Source organism: Pseudonaja textilis, chromosome Z (assembly GCF_049901715.1).
Source record: "Pseudonaja textilis isolate UNSWEBS1 chromosome Z, rPseTex1.2, whole genome shotgun sequence".
Taxonomy (NCBI): domain Eukaryota; kingdom Metazoa; phylum Chordata; class Lepidosauria; order Squamata; family Elapidae; genus Pseudonaja; species Pseudonaja textilis.
In genome coordinates, this window is record NC_142008.1 from 77,603,715 (window position 1) to 77,619,387 (window position 15,673).

At 34.9% G+C, this 15,673-nt stretch overlaps 1 protein-coding gene across 1 annotated transcript in view; it reads right to left on the reverse strand.

The window, feature by feature from the left end:
• Positions 1 to 479: 479 nt before the first annotated feature.
• The window catches only part of CZH7orf57 (chromosome Z C7orf57 homolog), a 40,210-nt gene continuing 25,016 nt past the window's right edge, over positions 480 to 15,673 (reverse strand). The window contains 3 exon segments of the mRNA XM_087917177.1: positions 480 to 1,069; positions 5,746 to 5,861; positions 7,022 to 7,269. Coding sequence (XP_087773303.1) covers positions 1,023 to 1,069; positions 5,746 to 5,861; positions 7,022 to 7,269 — 411 coding nt within the window. The 3' untranslated portion in view covers positions 480 to 1,022.

The following is a 15,673-nucleotide window of genomic DNA, read 5'->3' on the forward strand; positions in this document are numbered from 1 at the left end:
AGTATTTATCTTCCTTGGATCTAAAATGGTTCATGATGGCCGTTCTACTCCTGAAATCAAATGTACGATAATTTTAGATCACACTGCAATGGTTAAATGAATAAGATCCGAAAAAGCAGATATTGATATAAATACAGAAAGCAGGCTGGCTAGAGCAATAGTCTTCCCTGTAATGATGTATGGGTATGAGAGTTGGATGCTAAGAATGGCTGATCAAAGAAAATTGATGCCTTTGAATTGTAGTGATGGCGTAAATGATTGTGTATACTATGGACCGTCAGAGCAACTAACAGAGAGGTGTTAAATTATATACCATTATAAATTTTTTATATCCATCTTGTTTAAAATTAAATGGAAACTGTCATTAAATCTTGTATGTTTAAACATTTTTTGTTTGGAGGTGCAAATAACTGCTCAATAACATTACATTATTACTGAAAAGAACCATAAATAAAGGACAATTGTTTCCAATTTCTAATGGTTTAATATTTATTCAAATAAAATTCAAGTATTCATATATGTTTATATATAAAGTATAAAGCAGAATAAAATACAAATGGTGTTTAAAACTATCATTACAATCCAATATTATGAAAAATAATTTAAGTATCACTCTGATATTCCATTTATTTCATAGAAAATGCAATAACTAGCCTTTACTTAGAAAAAGATACAAAAATAAAAAATCAGCACTGTAAAGCTCAAGCTGGTCTCATTTTTGTGTTTCCCTATACTCTTTTCAATAGTTCAATGTCAAAGCATAGCTTATATTAACAGTGTCCTATAATTGGAGGGATACTCATCAGCTCTCAAGCAACGGGTGTGGCTTTAGAAGAAAGTAGGCGAGCCTTAGCAATAGTTGGTTTATCAGAGAACTATTGAAGCCTTTGAAGCTTGACACCTATTATACCTGGTTAGCAGAATACTATTGGAGCCTGCTTCCTAAGCTGTATAAGTTTCCTGCACACAGTGCTGTTTGGAAATAGCAACAGAATTGTGAAAATTCTGTGAAGTACCAGCTTTTACTCAATGTCTGTTTGTGTCAATGTTGGCTGGGGTGTCTCTGAATCTGCAAACAAAAATGAGAAGAAAATTAGTAATCTCATCAAAACACAATGTTTCTGCTTTACGAAATAAAATTTGTATATGGGGGAGGGAGGGGAAACAGAAGGGCTTCACTATTTTAAAATTACATTGAAGTGAACAGCATAGAAACAGGGATCTTTCTTTAAGCAGGACTATGACTTCCCAATTTGTTTTCATTTTGATATTACTTAGCAATATTAAGAGAGTGTAAATGACTTGACATGAGTTCTTGAAATATTATATAAAATATTGCACATGAAAAGGTTTTGAATAACTTTGAATTCAGTACAAATGAAACATATTAGTTTCATTCCCAAAATATTCAAAGGGTTTTTACAAAATATATAGGATTTTATAACAGTTTAAACTTGAATTTCATGGATATATAAAATGTAAAAACACTTGCTCCAATTCTATAACTGTTTAATACTGGCAAAAATATAAACTACTATCAATGGGAATGACTTGGCTTTAAAAAAAATAGATGCAGATTTATTTTACTGCTGTTCAGTCTATCAATACCGGACATAACCGACCCTTCTGGCAAGTGCTGCTTTATAGTACAGTCGACAGCACCTAGCCTTAACATATTCTCAGATCCATTCATTAATAAAAGATGGACTATGGATATACTTGGAAGTTCAGATTATGTGGGACACAAAATATTTTTTATTCTTGCCACCAAGAATACTAAGTAATTCCAATTTTGAAACATCAATTGCACTGAAAACACACAGAAAAACTCTTCTTTAAAACTATTACAGAACATGGGGGCCTTCTAAATTTTTGACTTTAGATATTTATTTCAAATTAAACTTTAAGCAACTGTAGATACAGCCCTGTAAATTTCAGAGATTATTATCTTCACCTTTTTTTAATGCATCATTTAATATTAACCGAGAGTGTTCTATACCTCATGCCACAACACCACCAAATTCTAGAAGGGCCACTAATAGATACAATACTTCTCTAAAATGGTTTACAACTCTGAAATGCTTTTCCTTGACAGAATAATCAACATTGCTTTTAAGTATTTTGTGCTTTTAAAATATTTTGGCTTGCACTACTTTAAATGCTTGTGAAATTGGAAATCATTTTGGAAATGTTCAACTATACTTTTTAGCAAGAAGAAATTGTTAGGTTATTTTCTTTTTGATATACTATTGTGCTCTGTCAAGACATCTAACAACAGAATATAAATTAATTATTTACATAAAAAAGTCTTAATGAGAAAAACATTTAAAACATCTAGGCAAATTTTCTAATCAATTTTTCAATATTATGAACATACGACATTCCTTGGACTTAGTTTTCTTAAAACAATGTAAATGCACTTTCACATACTTAGTATTAAGTATTAAAAACCTATTTAGCCAACAATTATTTCATGTTTTTGCTCATACATCTTTGGTAATAAATCTGAATTCAGTGGGACTTGTTTTACTGAAGTGTGCAGCCTTGCAATTTGAGGAGGTAGATTTAAAAGGAGTTATTTTTAGGAACTTAGTTTCATTCTCCATATAATAGACTGGAATAGGTAGTTCTTGACTTACAACCACAGTTGAGCCCAAAATTTATATTATTAAGATAGTTAAATTAGTTTCGTTCCATTTTACAATCCTTTTTGTCACAGTTGTTAAGTGAATCACTACACTGTTAAATTAGTAACATGATTGTGAAGTAAATCTGGCTTCACCATTGAATTTGCTTGTCAAAAAGTCAAGAAAGATGGTTGCTTGACCCTGGTACACTGCAAAACCTCCATAAATATGAACCAGTTGCCAAGCATCCAAATTTTGATCACCAGACCACGAGAATGCTGCAACAATTCTAAGTGTGTGTCATAAGTCACTGTTTTCAGTGCTGCTGTAACTTCAAACAATCACTAAACAAATGGTTGTAAGCCAAAAGACTACCCATAGATAAAAGAACAAGAGTTCTTCTGACACATAAGAGTTCTCTATTTAATATTTAAGTCTAATTTCCTTTAAAAAATATTCAATTTTGTTTCCACTATATCATTAATTCATTGAATGCAAGGTTTTTTAATGATCATTTTAGTTTGTAATTTTTTTCTTTTCTTTTACAGCATAGTACAAATACAGCTCATGGAGTTATTGTAGAGGCCTATGTCTGCCATTCTTCACAAATACCTCATAAATAAAATAATGAACTCCCAATCATAAGAATTAAATTCTATTTTGAATGTGATGAATTTGCCTAAATTCAAATAGTTGGATTAGAACTAATTCTATATTTTTTACTGTTACATAAAAGTAATGTTATTATTTCCTAATAAAGGCAGAGGTGGTATTCAGCAGGTTCTGACCAGTTCTAGGGAACCAGTAGCGGAAATTTTGAGTAGTTCGGAGAACCAGCAAATACCACCTCTGACTGGATATTTTACAGTATCCTTCCCCTGCCACGCCCACCAAGTCATGCCCACAGAACCAGTAGTAAAAAAAATTGAATCCAACCACTGAATAAAGGGCCTACATGAAATGTGCAAAAGTGTGACATCAGTATAAGTTGTAGAAATTTCATTTTGCATGCTGCATAATTAACAGCTATTTTATATTAAAATCATGCGTTTTAAAAATTAGTCTGCAAAGGTTCAGGAAAAGTAAACAGTCTTGATATACATTAATCTCCCATTTATTCTGCTTGGAACTGAAGCTATTATGTATAAAGTAGAAACAATTTCTATTTTATTATTTATTTATGCTATTATGCAAAATTACTCTTTATTTATTTACTTATTTATTTTAATCTGCCTTTAATTCGGTGGGGGGGGTCTGCACCAAGGGAGGCTCATTAAATTTCATTGTACATATGTTGTGCATTGACAATAAACGTTTGAGTTGATCTGATTTTGTCAACTCAAGGCCTAATTATTTTCAATTGTAAGGAGAAATGTTACTGAATATTCTGGTACTTTCAGAATGGGAGGAATGTATCATTCAATATTTGATTAACATCAAAAATATTTGTATTAACCATATGCCTTAATTTCCTAATTATTAAATTCTCTTCTAATAGCAGAGAAAAAAATAACAGCAAAATAGAATTCTTATATTTAGCTATGTCAGAAATGGGCTGTTGGGATAGGATCTTGGGTGGCACACATTCTGAGCTTGAAGAGTGACTTCTTAGGCTGGGCACTCATTTCAAGTCCAGATTGAGATTGAGATTTTCTTTTGTTTGACAATGTATGTTTCCTAGCTTTCTGCCTCTTTTCTATTTTCTTCTGGAGGAAGAAGAGAATCTGCAAGAAATAATGGAAAAGGAATTCTTTACTTAAAATGCCTTCTGGATATAAAGAGAAGGGGAATCTATGATCATTCCAAAAGGTGTTGAATTGCAATCTTGTCCCATGGATAATAGAAATTAATCAGGAGGATTATAACTTCTCTTTTTCTAAGATAGAATTAAGCCCAATAGGTTTTAATAATTGTTCAAAGCACTTGCTTAAAGCAAAGTGATTACAAAAGATGTTCAGATCTATATTAAATATTTAAATTTAATATGAATTTGGTTCTATAAAAACAATTAAGATTATGCAAAACATTCTAAACCGCATTCTGCAAAACCTACTCAAGTGTCTGTGCCTGAATTCATAAAACAATTATTCGTGTGCAGTAAATGTGAGTGCACATATAATAGACTTTATCCATGGTCACTTATTCCCTAATCATTTTGATTATGCTATTATAATGCGTTCCACATAGGTCTGACTTTGAAGTGCATTTGGAAAGTGCATCTCATCCAGAATGCAATGGCTCAAGTAACCATGTTGCACCCCTGCAATACATTATTTTTGGAGCTGTACTGGCTATTGATTGTACATTGAATGTAATTCTAGATGGTGGTTGCCATCACCTGCCAAAGCCCTACATAGTTCATGGCTTGGAACACCTGTTCACTGAATATTGTCAAATTGGACAAACTCTGTGTCCTTTGCTCAGAAAATGCCTTCAATGGGTGCTAGAATAGTATGCCTTCTCTATTGTTCGTCCACTTCTTTGGAACAGCAGTTTCCCAGACCCTCAAATGGCCTATTTATTCCCTATTGGTGTTTAAAAAGCGCTTGCCCTAACCCTGGGAATATGACTATGTGTTCTTAAAAAAATGGATATGGTTTCAGTGATGAGACTATATATACATAAGTATGATCTACAATTATCCTTGGGGTCTTATACTGTGGTTTTGTGGCTTTGTTAACTATATCATGTTTTGTTTTAATCTGAGATATGGAAGGAACCAAATACTACTTCTGCGTAATTGGAGTGGACTATTAACTACATAAAATAAACGAACAATTATGTGCAGACAGCTTCAAAAACTTTCCATAAAGTGTGACTGTTTCACTGCTTGTATGAAAGATATTGGACATGAACCAACATGCCTTGCAAAGTACCATCTTTAATGCTTTGCAGAATCCTAAATGCTCTTACTTCTCTGAACATTTCTTCAGATGAACTACCATATTGTGATGTGTGAATTCAAGTCTGATAAATTGCAGAATGTGAATAAAATACTTTATTTACTTATGACCCACAATATATAAACAGGCTTATAAATGAGAGCAGGGATTATTAAGCAAACTTTTACAGCATATTAAATATGATGTAATATTTTAAAAAGTTTTTAACGCATTACCATTAGGCAGAGTATTTTTTTTCTCCCAGTGATCACGTTGCTGAAGCCATTCATCACCATAACCACTACTAATCAGTTTGCTAAAGTTTACAGGCTCATTTTTTTTATGAGCAGGCCTTCATAGAAAATAAGAAATAATTAAGTTTTAAACTGAAAGTAGGCCTAGTAGATTTTTCATAGTAATAATTATAAGCAAACAACACAAATTGTGTATACTTTCAAAACAAAGCAAAAAGAAGAATTGAATACCTATTTCCCTATTATTTGAGAAAACATTCAATTATTAAAGGCCCAATAATTAGTGGATCTGAAAAATAAAATGTCAAACTATTTCACAGAAACTTTCCCAAGTAGGTCAATTGTGCAACAGAAGTAAACATTTATTTTGTAGTTTGTATGTACATTCTCTTTGTAACATGCTGGTTTATTACAATTCTTGTTTTGCTTCTTTCCTTTAGTTGTTTAATTATCAGTTATCCTGTGAAATTTATTTCTAAAATTGTATCAAAAATTCCTTCTAATACAAAGACACAAGCAATTAGCAGCACAGTTCTTTGGACAGATGACAAATCCTGTTATTTTATCACTGTTGTTGATTACACCCTCCCTTTTAGTAATCAAGGGGAGAAAACTTAAAAGTTCAGAGGACCCGGCTACTATTAATGGAAGTACTGGTAGTCCTTGACTCACCATCATAATTGAGCCTATTACAATCTTAAATTGTGACAGTTACAAAAGGGTTATCATGCAACCAATTCAATTTTACAGATTTTTTTTGGCAGTCATTAAGCAAATCACCATGGGTGTTAAGCAACCCCATTGATTGCTATGGGGTGTTTTTGCTGAAAATCAAAAATAAATGCTAGTTTTCACCAAAAAGCCAAAAATTGTAGTCATGTAACTGCAGGACATCACAAATAGCCACAAATGCAAACTGGTTGCCAAGTGCCTGCAATGTGAAAATGTGACCACACCTCTCCCAGCAATCCTAAGTTTGGAACTGGGCTCTAAGTGCCTTTTGGGGATCCATTGTAACATCAAATTCTAAGCAAACAGTTGTACACTCAAACTCATGAAAATAACAAGTCAGATTTTTATGAACTGTATATTGATTTGGTCATGTTAAACATAATTAGTATCCATCTATCAAAAACAAACTTCATGAAGTATGATAATGGACTGTTCGAATATCGTTTTAAAATATGCAATAGTGAAAAATTAGGAAAGCAAATTAAAGCATAGCAGGCATCAACATTCCACATCCGATAAACCATACTTGCCTGGGAAATCCTCAGTTAGTGTCCACTCAATCAGTGCCAAGTTAGTAGCAGTGGAGTCATATGCAGTGTTTCTGCATCTGGGACACCATCGCCATTTGGAGTGCGTTCGGAACTGCGACGGAGGTCCAAATGGCAGCAGTACTCCAAATGCGGAAGCAGAAGCTCCAAACAGCGGCGGCACGGGCAGAAGGGAAAGCAATGGCCACAGAGGAAGCAGCGGCGGCAGGCGCTGAAGGTCTCGGGTCTGCAGCAAAAGTGCTTCGCGGGAGAAGGGAGCTCTCCATGCTCTGCCATGATTGCTCGTTAGGAGCGGCTGGTGGCGAGGTATGGCTGGCCGCGGGGCGCTCCTAACGCAAGTCCCTCTGCCCTTTCCTCCCCATTTTGCATGTTTTAAAATAGGCCTAAATTTTGGGGGAGGGGCTTAATTTCATTTTATGCCCAGAAAACATCCTGGGTCTTCCTATTGGGAGGTGTATTGTTGGAGAAACACAGTAGGGGGCTGGAGGCTAAAACATATGAAGAATGATTACAGGAATGGGGTACACCTAATCTAATGAAAAGAAGGACCCAGTGGGTGACACGATAGCACTGTTCTAATGTTGGAGGGGCTCCTAGAAACCGAGGGTGTCAAATTATTTTCCAAAGAATCAAAAGTCAAGACAAATGTCAATCTACTCGTTTCAGCACATTCCAATATTTTCTTAATAATTTCTTCCTCTGATGGTATTTTCTCACTCTTCCAATTTTTAGCAAATACAATCCTAGCCGCTGTTAATACATTTACAATCAAATACTTCAAATTTTTATTATATGTATCAGGTAAGATTCCCAATAAAAAAATCTCTGGTTTCAAATCTATATGTTTTTTTGTCATTTTTTCCAACCACGTGTGGATTTTAGTCAAATATTTTTTAGCATCCGCACAAGTCCACCACATATGGTAATATGAGCCAGGTGTCTGATGACATTTCCAACATTTTTTCGGATTTATTCTTGAACATTCTTGCTATTCTTGTCGGGGGAAAATGCCACCTGTAAAACATCTTATACAAATTTTCTTTATATGCTGTTGACATTGTCATTTTATAATTTTGACACCACAATTTTTGCCATTTCTCTAAATCAATCCCATATCCAAAATTCTTCCCCCAAGCAATCATCGTTTCTTTAACTTGTTCTTCCTCTAGTTTAATTTCCAGCAAATAACTATATAATTTTTTGATCACTTTTTCATCAGTACCTGTCAAAATCCTATCTAAGTCAGTCAATTTATCATAAAATCCCTCTGCTTTAGAATCTTTAAGATACCTTGTATTTGCGCATATGAAAACCAGTTCATCTTTATACCTTGTTCCTCTAGGTTTTGCATCGTTTTAAGTTCACTCTTTTCATCCAATATTTCCCCATATCTAACTGTTTGTTCCTTCTTATATGTTATAGGATAAGAAAAGGCTTCAATAGTTGAGAACCAAACTGGGATTTTCAAATAACATTGTCTCTTAATTTTCTCCCAGTTCAACCATAAAGACTCCCGTATATAATGCCTTCTAAAATAGCCCTGCGATTTAGTTCCCTTATACCACAGAAAAGCATGCCAGCCCAGTAATAAATCATGACCTTCTAATATCAACAATCTAGTCTTTCTTAATGTTATCCATTCTTTGGCCCACATTAAATTTGCAGTTTGGTAATACAACTCCCAATTAGGAAGGCCAAATCCTCCTCTAGTTCTAGCATCTTGTTAAAGTTTTAATTTTATTCTCGCTTTCTTACCTTGCCATATATACTTCAACACAATTTTATTTAATTCTTCAAAATAATCTTTGCCAAGTCTAATTGGCATTGTTTGGAACAAGTATAAAATTCTGGGTAAAATATTCCTCTTGATTGTTGAAATTCTACCTATCAATGACAATTGTAGGTTTTCCCATTTCTTCAGCTCAGATGCTATCTGCTGTTTGAGTTTAATATAGTTATTCTCTTTCAATGTGATACATCTTGACGTCAGATGTATCCCCAAATATTTAACCTTGTTCGTAACTTGAATTTTCAATAAGTCTGCCAGTTCTTCTCTTTGTTTTAATAACATATTCTTTGTCAGAATCTTTGTTTTATCTTTATTTATTTTCAAGCCAGTCATCTCACCATACGTCTCTATCTTTTCCAATAGTTTTAAGGCTGTCTCTAGAGGATCTTCCAGAATGAAAACCAAGTCATCCGCAAAGGCTTGCAATTTAAATTCCTCCTTTTTGACTTCCATTCCTTTTATATTTTGGTCCTCTCTAATATTTCTATTCAACACTTCCAAAGTCAGTACAAATAGCAAAGGTGATAATGGGCATCCTTGTCTTGTGCCTTTTCTTATGTTAATAGAGTCTGTAAATTCTCTCTCTATCATTACTTTTGCCGTTTGCTTATAGTATATGGCTTCTATTGCTTGAATAAATTTTCCGGCAAAGCCCATCTGTTCCAATAGTAATAACATAAATCTCCAGCTCACATTATCAAATGCCTTTTGGGCATCTAAGAATATCAAAGCCATTTGTTTTTCAGGATGCGCCTCATAATATTCCAAAGTGTCCAAAATTACCCTCATGTTGTCTTTAATTTGTCTCTTTGATAAGAATCCATTCTGATCAGGATGAATAAAATTGTTTAAGTATTTTTTGAGCCTTTCTGCCAAAATTGAAGCAAATATTTTATAGTCTGCATTCAATAATGAAATAGGTCTATAGTTCTTGATTTGTAATAGATCGGCCCCTTCTTTTGGAATAAGTGTAATATAAGCTTCTGACCATGTTTTAGGTATTTTCTTATTTAACATAACTTCGTTCATGACTTCTAGCAGTGGAATACTCAACAATTCTTGTAATGTTTTATAAAATTCTGCCGGATGTCCATCTGGACCTGGCGCTTTTCCATTATTCTGTCTGTTGAATGCTTCAGTTAGTTCCATCATTGTTATAGTACTTTCTAACATTTTTTCAGTCTCTTCAGGTATCTTAGGTAGGTTAGCATTTTGTAAATACTGTTTAACTTTTTCCTCATCAAGATCCTCCTGTTTATATAATTGTCCATAAAAGTCTCGGATAATTGCCTTTTTCTCCTTATTACCATAACACATTTGGCCTTGATCATCTATTAACTGTAATATTTTCCTTGATTCTTTCTCCTTTCTCAGTTTATATGCTAACCATCTACCTGGCCTATTTGCATCTTCAAAATAGTTCTGTTTAGCACTTCTAATTTTTTGTGCCAGTTCTTCTTTCTCTATCTGACCCATTTTATGTTTAATTATGTCCATTTTAAGTTTAATATCTTTTTTCTGTGGCATTTTCTGTAATTCTTTTTCCAGTTTTTTGTGATGATCTTCTAGAGCTTTAATAGTTTGCCTCTTCCTAATGTTCTTTTTCTTTGTATAGTCTATTATTAATCCTCTAGCATATGCCTTCATTGTATCCCAAACATTCTGCATTGAAGTGTCTTCTTTTTTATTTTCACTAAAGAAGAAAGCCAGTTCTTTTTCTATCCATTATGTGAATTCTTTTTCCTTTAAGATAGTGTTATTTAATGTCCATCTAGATCTTCTTTTTTGTCCTTTCCATTTAATTGTCATTGGATTATGGTCTGCCCATATACTTGTTTCAATATTTATTTCTTGAATATTAGATATTAATTCTGTTGAGATCCAAATCATATCTATTCTGGACCATGATAAATATCTATTTGAATAAAAAGTATATTGTTGAATTTTAGCATTTCTTTCTCTCCATATATGTTTTAAGTTTAATTCATCTATCATTTTGAAAAAGGATTTAGGGAGAGTCTTTCTATTTTGTCTTGATGCTGTTGCTGTGTAGTCCAGTTTATTATCTACAATTCCATTAAAATCTCCCATCATAACTATATTAACATAGTCCAATCCCATTGTTTTCATATGTAATTTTTTATAAAATTCTTCTTGTTTATCATTCGGGGCATAAATTGCAACCAGGAGTGTTTTTGTATTGTTATCCACTATTTCAACCATTAATACTCTTCCGTCTTCATCAGTATAAATCAGTCTTGCTGGAATAGTTTCTTTAATGTACAAGACCACTCCTCTTTTCTTACAGTGAGTCAGAGAAGTAAAAATTTTCCCTATTTTTGGTTGTACCCATAATTGTTGATGTTGTTTTTTAATGTGTACTTCTTGTAAGCAAATTATGTCAAATTTTGACTTCTCTAATTTGTGAACAATTTTTCTTCTTTTGGTAGCTGAGTTCAGTCCATTTATATTCATAGAGATCAATTTTTTTTCCTCCATGATTATATTTTGTATTTAGGTCTAACAGCTCTTGTAGATCTTACTTCACGTTGTTCTTTGGTCTCCACTTGTCCACCTAGTACACCTTCTTCTTTTCCCATCCCCATTTGGTCCTCTTGAGGTTCAGTTGAGATGGTCTCTTTTTCTGTCTCTATTTCTCTTCTTTCGATAAATTCATTGTAGAATATTTCTGCTTTCTCAATTGAGTCAATTCTGTATCTCTGTTCTTGCCATGTAAACATTAATCTTTCTGGAATCAGCCATCTGTAATTCACCTCTTTTTTCAATAACATTTTAGTCAGGAATTGATATTCTCTTCTCATCTCTCTCACTTTTCTGGGTACTTGTTTTAAGACCACAATCTCATTGTCTTTATATTTCAACGCCTTCTCTCTTGCCACTTGTAGTATTTGTGTTTTTTGGTAAATCTGACATGGACCTCTCTTGGTAGATTTTTCCTTATTGCATATCTTGTGAAGACTCGGTATATCTCATCTCCTCCATCCATCATCTTTTCCTCTGTTATTCCCAAAGCTCCAGCCAGGATTTCTATCATTACTGCAGCCAAATTTTGTCCTTTTTCTTCCTCTATATTTTGAAATCTGAGATAGAATTCTGACCTGTCCATCTCCCACTTCAACATCCCACTTTTATCTTGTTCAACCATTGTTAATCTGCTATCAATATTTCCAATTGTCTCATCTCTTTGTTTGTCTTTCTCTTCCATTTTTTGAAGCCTCTCATCGTATTTCACCATCATTTGTTGAATATTTTCAATTTTTTCATCAGTCTTCCCAATTCTTTGTTCAAAACTCTCTGTTCTTTGTTAAATACTCATTTTAAGTTCTTGAATTCCTTGCATAATCGTTGTTAAATCCACTTGTGCTTTATCTTGCTTCGCCATTGTTAAAAGTTATCCTCCAGCTGATGGAGAGGCAGGAGCAGAGGTTGAAATGCCAGAAGGTAAAATTTTCTTACTCATTTGGATAGCTCAGGATCTTCAAGCTCTTTTAATCCAGTTAGTAGAGTGGCCAATTATAATCCAATTAGAAAAAGGGAAAACATAAGAAAAAGCCAATAAAAAATAAAAAGCCCAAAATTAAAAAGAAACGAAAATTAAAAAGAAAAAAGAGGAGGTTCTTCAGGTTTTTCTAGACCTTAATCCTATTGTGGGATAGTCAGTAATGATTCAAGAATAAAAATTTAAAAACAGAGAGAAAAATAAAACCTAATAATATTAAAAAATAATAAGAAAAAAAAGAAAGAGAGGTTCTTCAGGTTCTTCACACCTTAATCCAATTGAAAGGTCTCAAAAAATAAAAGATAGCCATAGAAGTAAATCAAAAATAAGAATGGAAAAGGCAAATGTCCCAGTAAGAAAAAGAAAAGGATATTCTGAGGCTTTCCCTTTAAAAATAAAAATAAAATAAAAAATAAATATACAAATATTACAAAATACTGTGGGATTGAAGGGGAGGGATAAAACAGCTAAGGGAAAATAAAAAAAGAAGCACACTGCATTTTATTTAATTATCCAAGGCTCTTATTATGGCTTCTCCACAAGTTTCAAAGCCAAACTTCAAATGTTCAATTGATAGTAGAAGTCCCAAAGAACACCTGTAAAAACATTCTCCAGTGTTCTTCCCTCTATCTTATCAAGTTCCAGTGTCCTTGAGAGAGAATTTTTCACAGTCATCTCAACTTCAAATAAAGTATTTTCAAGCCTCTAGTTGGCAGTGTTACAAAATTTCTTTAATCCACTCCCCCTTCTTTCCCAGTAAAAGCCTAATAAAATATATATATATGTATACGTGTGTGTGTGTGTGTGTGTGTGTGTGTGTGTGTGTATATATATATTTCTTGCCAAACAACTACAACCCTATGCAGAATCCATCAACTCACACGTAAGAAACTCATTCCAGTTCATCGAGATCATAAAGAAACAAAACTTACAACCTAGCGACCTACTAGTAAGCTTCGATGTCACATCCCTCTTCACCCAAGTGCCAATAAAAGAAGCCTTGACAGCCATCCAAAACAAATACAACCCCCCCAAGCACATCCTAGATCTAACCAACCACTGCCTATCCAATACTTACTTCACCTACAATGGACAAAAATACAAACAAATAGAAGGAGCACCTATGGGATCACCCCTCTCACCTGTCATCGCAAACCTCTACATGGAACAGTTTGAAACACAAGCTCTAGAAAAATACGACCACAAACCCAAACTCTGGCTCAGATACGTAGATGACACCTTCATAATCTGGCCACACGGGAAAGAAAAACTGAACAACTTCCTCACATACCTCAACAGTCTACACCCCAAAATACAATTCACCATGGAAACAGAAGCCAACAATCAACTTCCTTTCCTAGATGTCTTGGTATACAAAAGATCCAATGGCTCCCTAGGACACACCATCTACCAGAAGAAAACACATACAAACCGCTATCTACATGCACTCTCACACCACCACCCAGCACAGATCAATTCCGTAGCCAAGACACTCATCTCCAGAACAAAATGCTTAGCCGATGAACAACACCAAAAAACCGAACTACACACTCTCACCAACGTACTTACAGCCAATGGATTCCAAAGAAAGAAGATTACCCACCTAATCCAAAAAGAAGCCCCAACCAAAATCCAAGACAGAGAACAAGAAAACGGAAAAGCCCTCCTCCCATATATAAAAGGCACTACAGACAAAATTAGCAAGATCCTCCAAAAACACAACATCAAAACAGCATTCTGCACAAACAAAAAATATCCACCATCCTAAGAAACCCCAAAGACAAAATCGAATTAGAAAACCAAGGAGTATACGACATCCCCTGCACAGCCTGCCCTAACACATACATTGGACAAACTAACAGAAGAATAAGCGCACGCATTGAAGAACATAAGAACTCAATCAAAAAAAGAAGAAACGACCTCTTCCCTGGTCCAACACCTCAAAGCCACAGGACATGAAATTGATTTTAAAAATACCAGAACTATCGCCAAAACCGAACACTTCAACAGCAGAATAATCAGAGAAGCCATAGAGATAGAAAAACGCCCACACAGCATGAACAAACGAGATGACACCTCCCGCCTTCCAGCCATTTGGAAACCCGCCCTCATGAACAGACGAGTACCTAACATGAAGAAGGACACTGGACCCACACCCATGAGAGCCACACAAGATGCCACCACCACACTTCCATGTAGAAAACAGACTCCCACCCATTCAGAAAATGAGAAACGACCATGGACCAGAAGCTGCACTGCAGCTGCATCACTACCCACTTCAAACCCCTCTGAGCCATACATGAAGCAAACCAACACCCACTATGAAGATGCAGCAGGACCACGAACTAGAAACCAAACAGCAAGATCACAACTCTCCAGCTCAAATCCCCCAGCAACTAAAACTAACCTGAGCACAACCAAGCCCCCTCCTGAACAGAACACGCCTCCAACCAATCAGAACACGGCTAAACCCCCAACCAATCAGAACACAGCCAAAACCCCTACCAATGAGAACACACCCCCACCCAATCAGAACACAGCCAAGCCCCCACCCAATCAAGTTCCACCCCACTGGCAGTTAAAAGGAGGAAGCAGCTGCAATCTCCATTACTCTGAGAAGCACAGAGCTGGAGACAGAAGCCTGAAGATGATGAATGAGACTTCATCGAAACGTTGCCTAGATACTTCAAATCTTACGCGGGAGAAAACCCGAACAACCAAAGATCTACATATAAATATATATATATATATAAATAAAAATTACTAAAGGGAGCCTCTATTTTAAAAAAAATAAGCAGTCAAAAAGGAGAAAAAAATAGGTAAATATAAGAGAAAAAACCAGTCTAGTTACAATTACTAAATCGCAGTATAAGTTCAGTAAAAAAAAAAGTAAAAGTAAAAAGCCAAGCCTCATTTTGACATTTCTCTTTAAAAAATCGCCGCTAAATCAATTTTGTCAAGTTTTGTCAAAAATCTTAAGAGATTTCTTCTTATTCTAGAGTGTCCTTAAGTCCCAAATATAAAAAAAAAAAAGTTCTCACTAGCCGATACACTTTCTCTTTCTGTCTCTTTCTTCCGGAGCTGTCCCAGCTTCAGCAGCTTAATGGCTGCCTCTCCGCCGATGGTAAAGGGGCTTCTCCTGGATCAACCAGGGACTTTGCGATGTCCCTGGGATCAGCAGAATGCACCCCTTGCTATCACCGTCTCTACGGGACGGTTTAGGTCCATTGGGACTGACCAGGGGCAAAGATATCAGCTGCGATCTCAGAGCCCCGAGATTGCAGCTGTATCGCAGCGACAAAGCTCCGCCTTCTCCCCTAC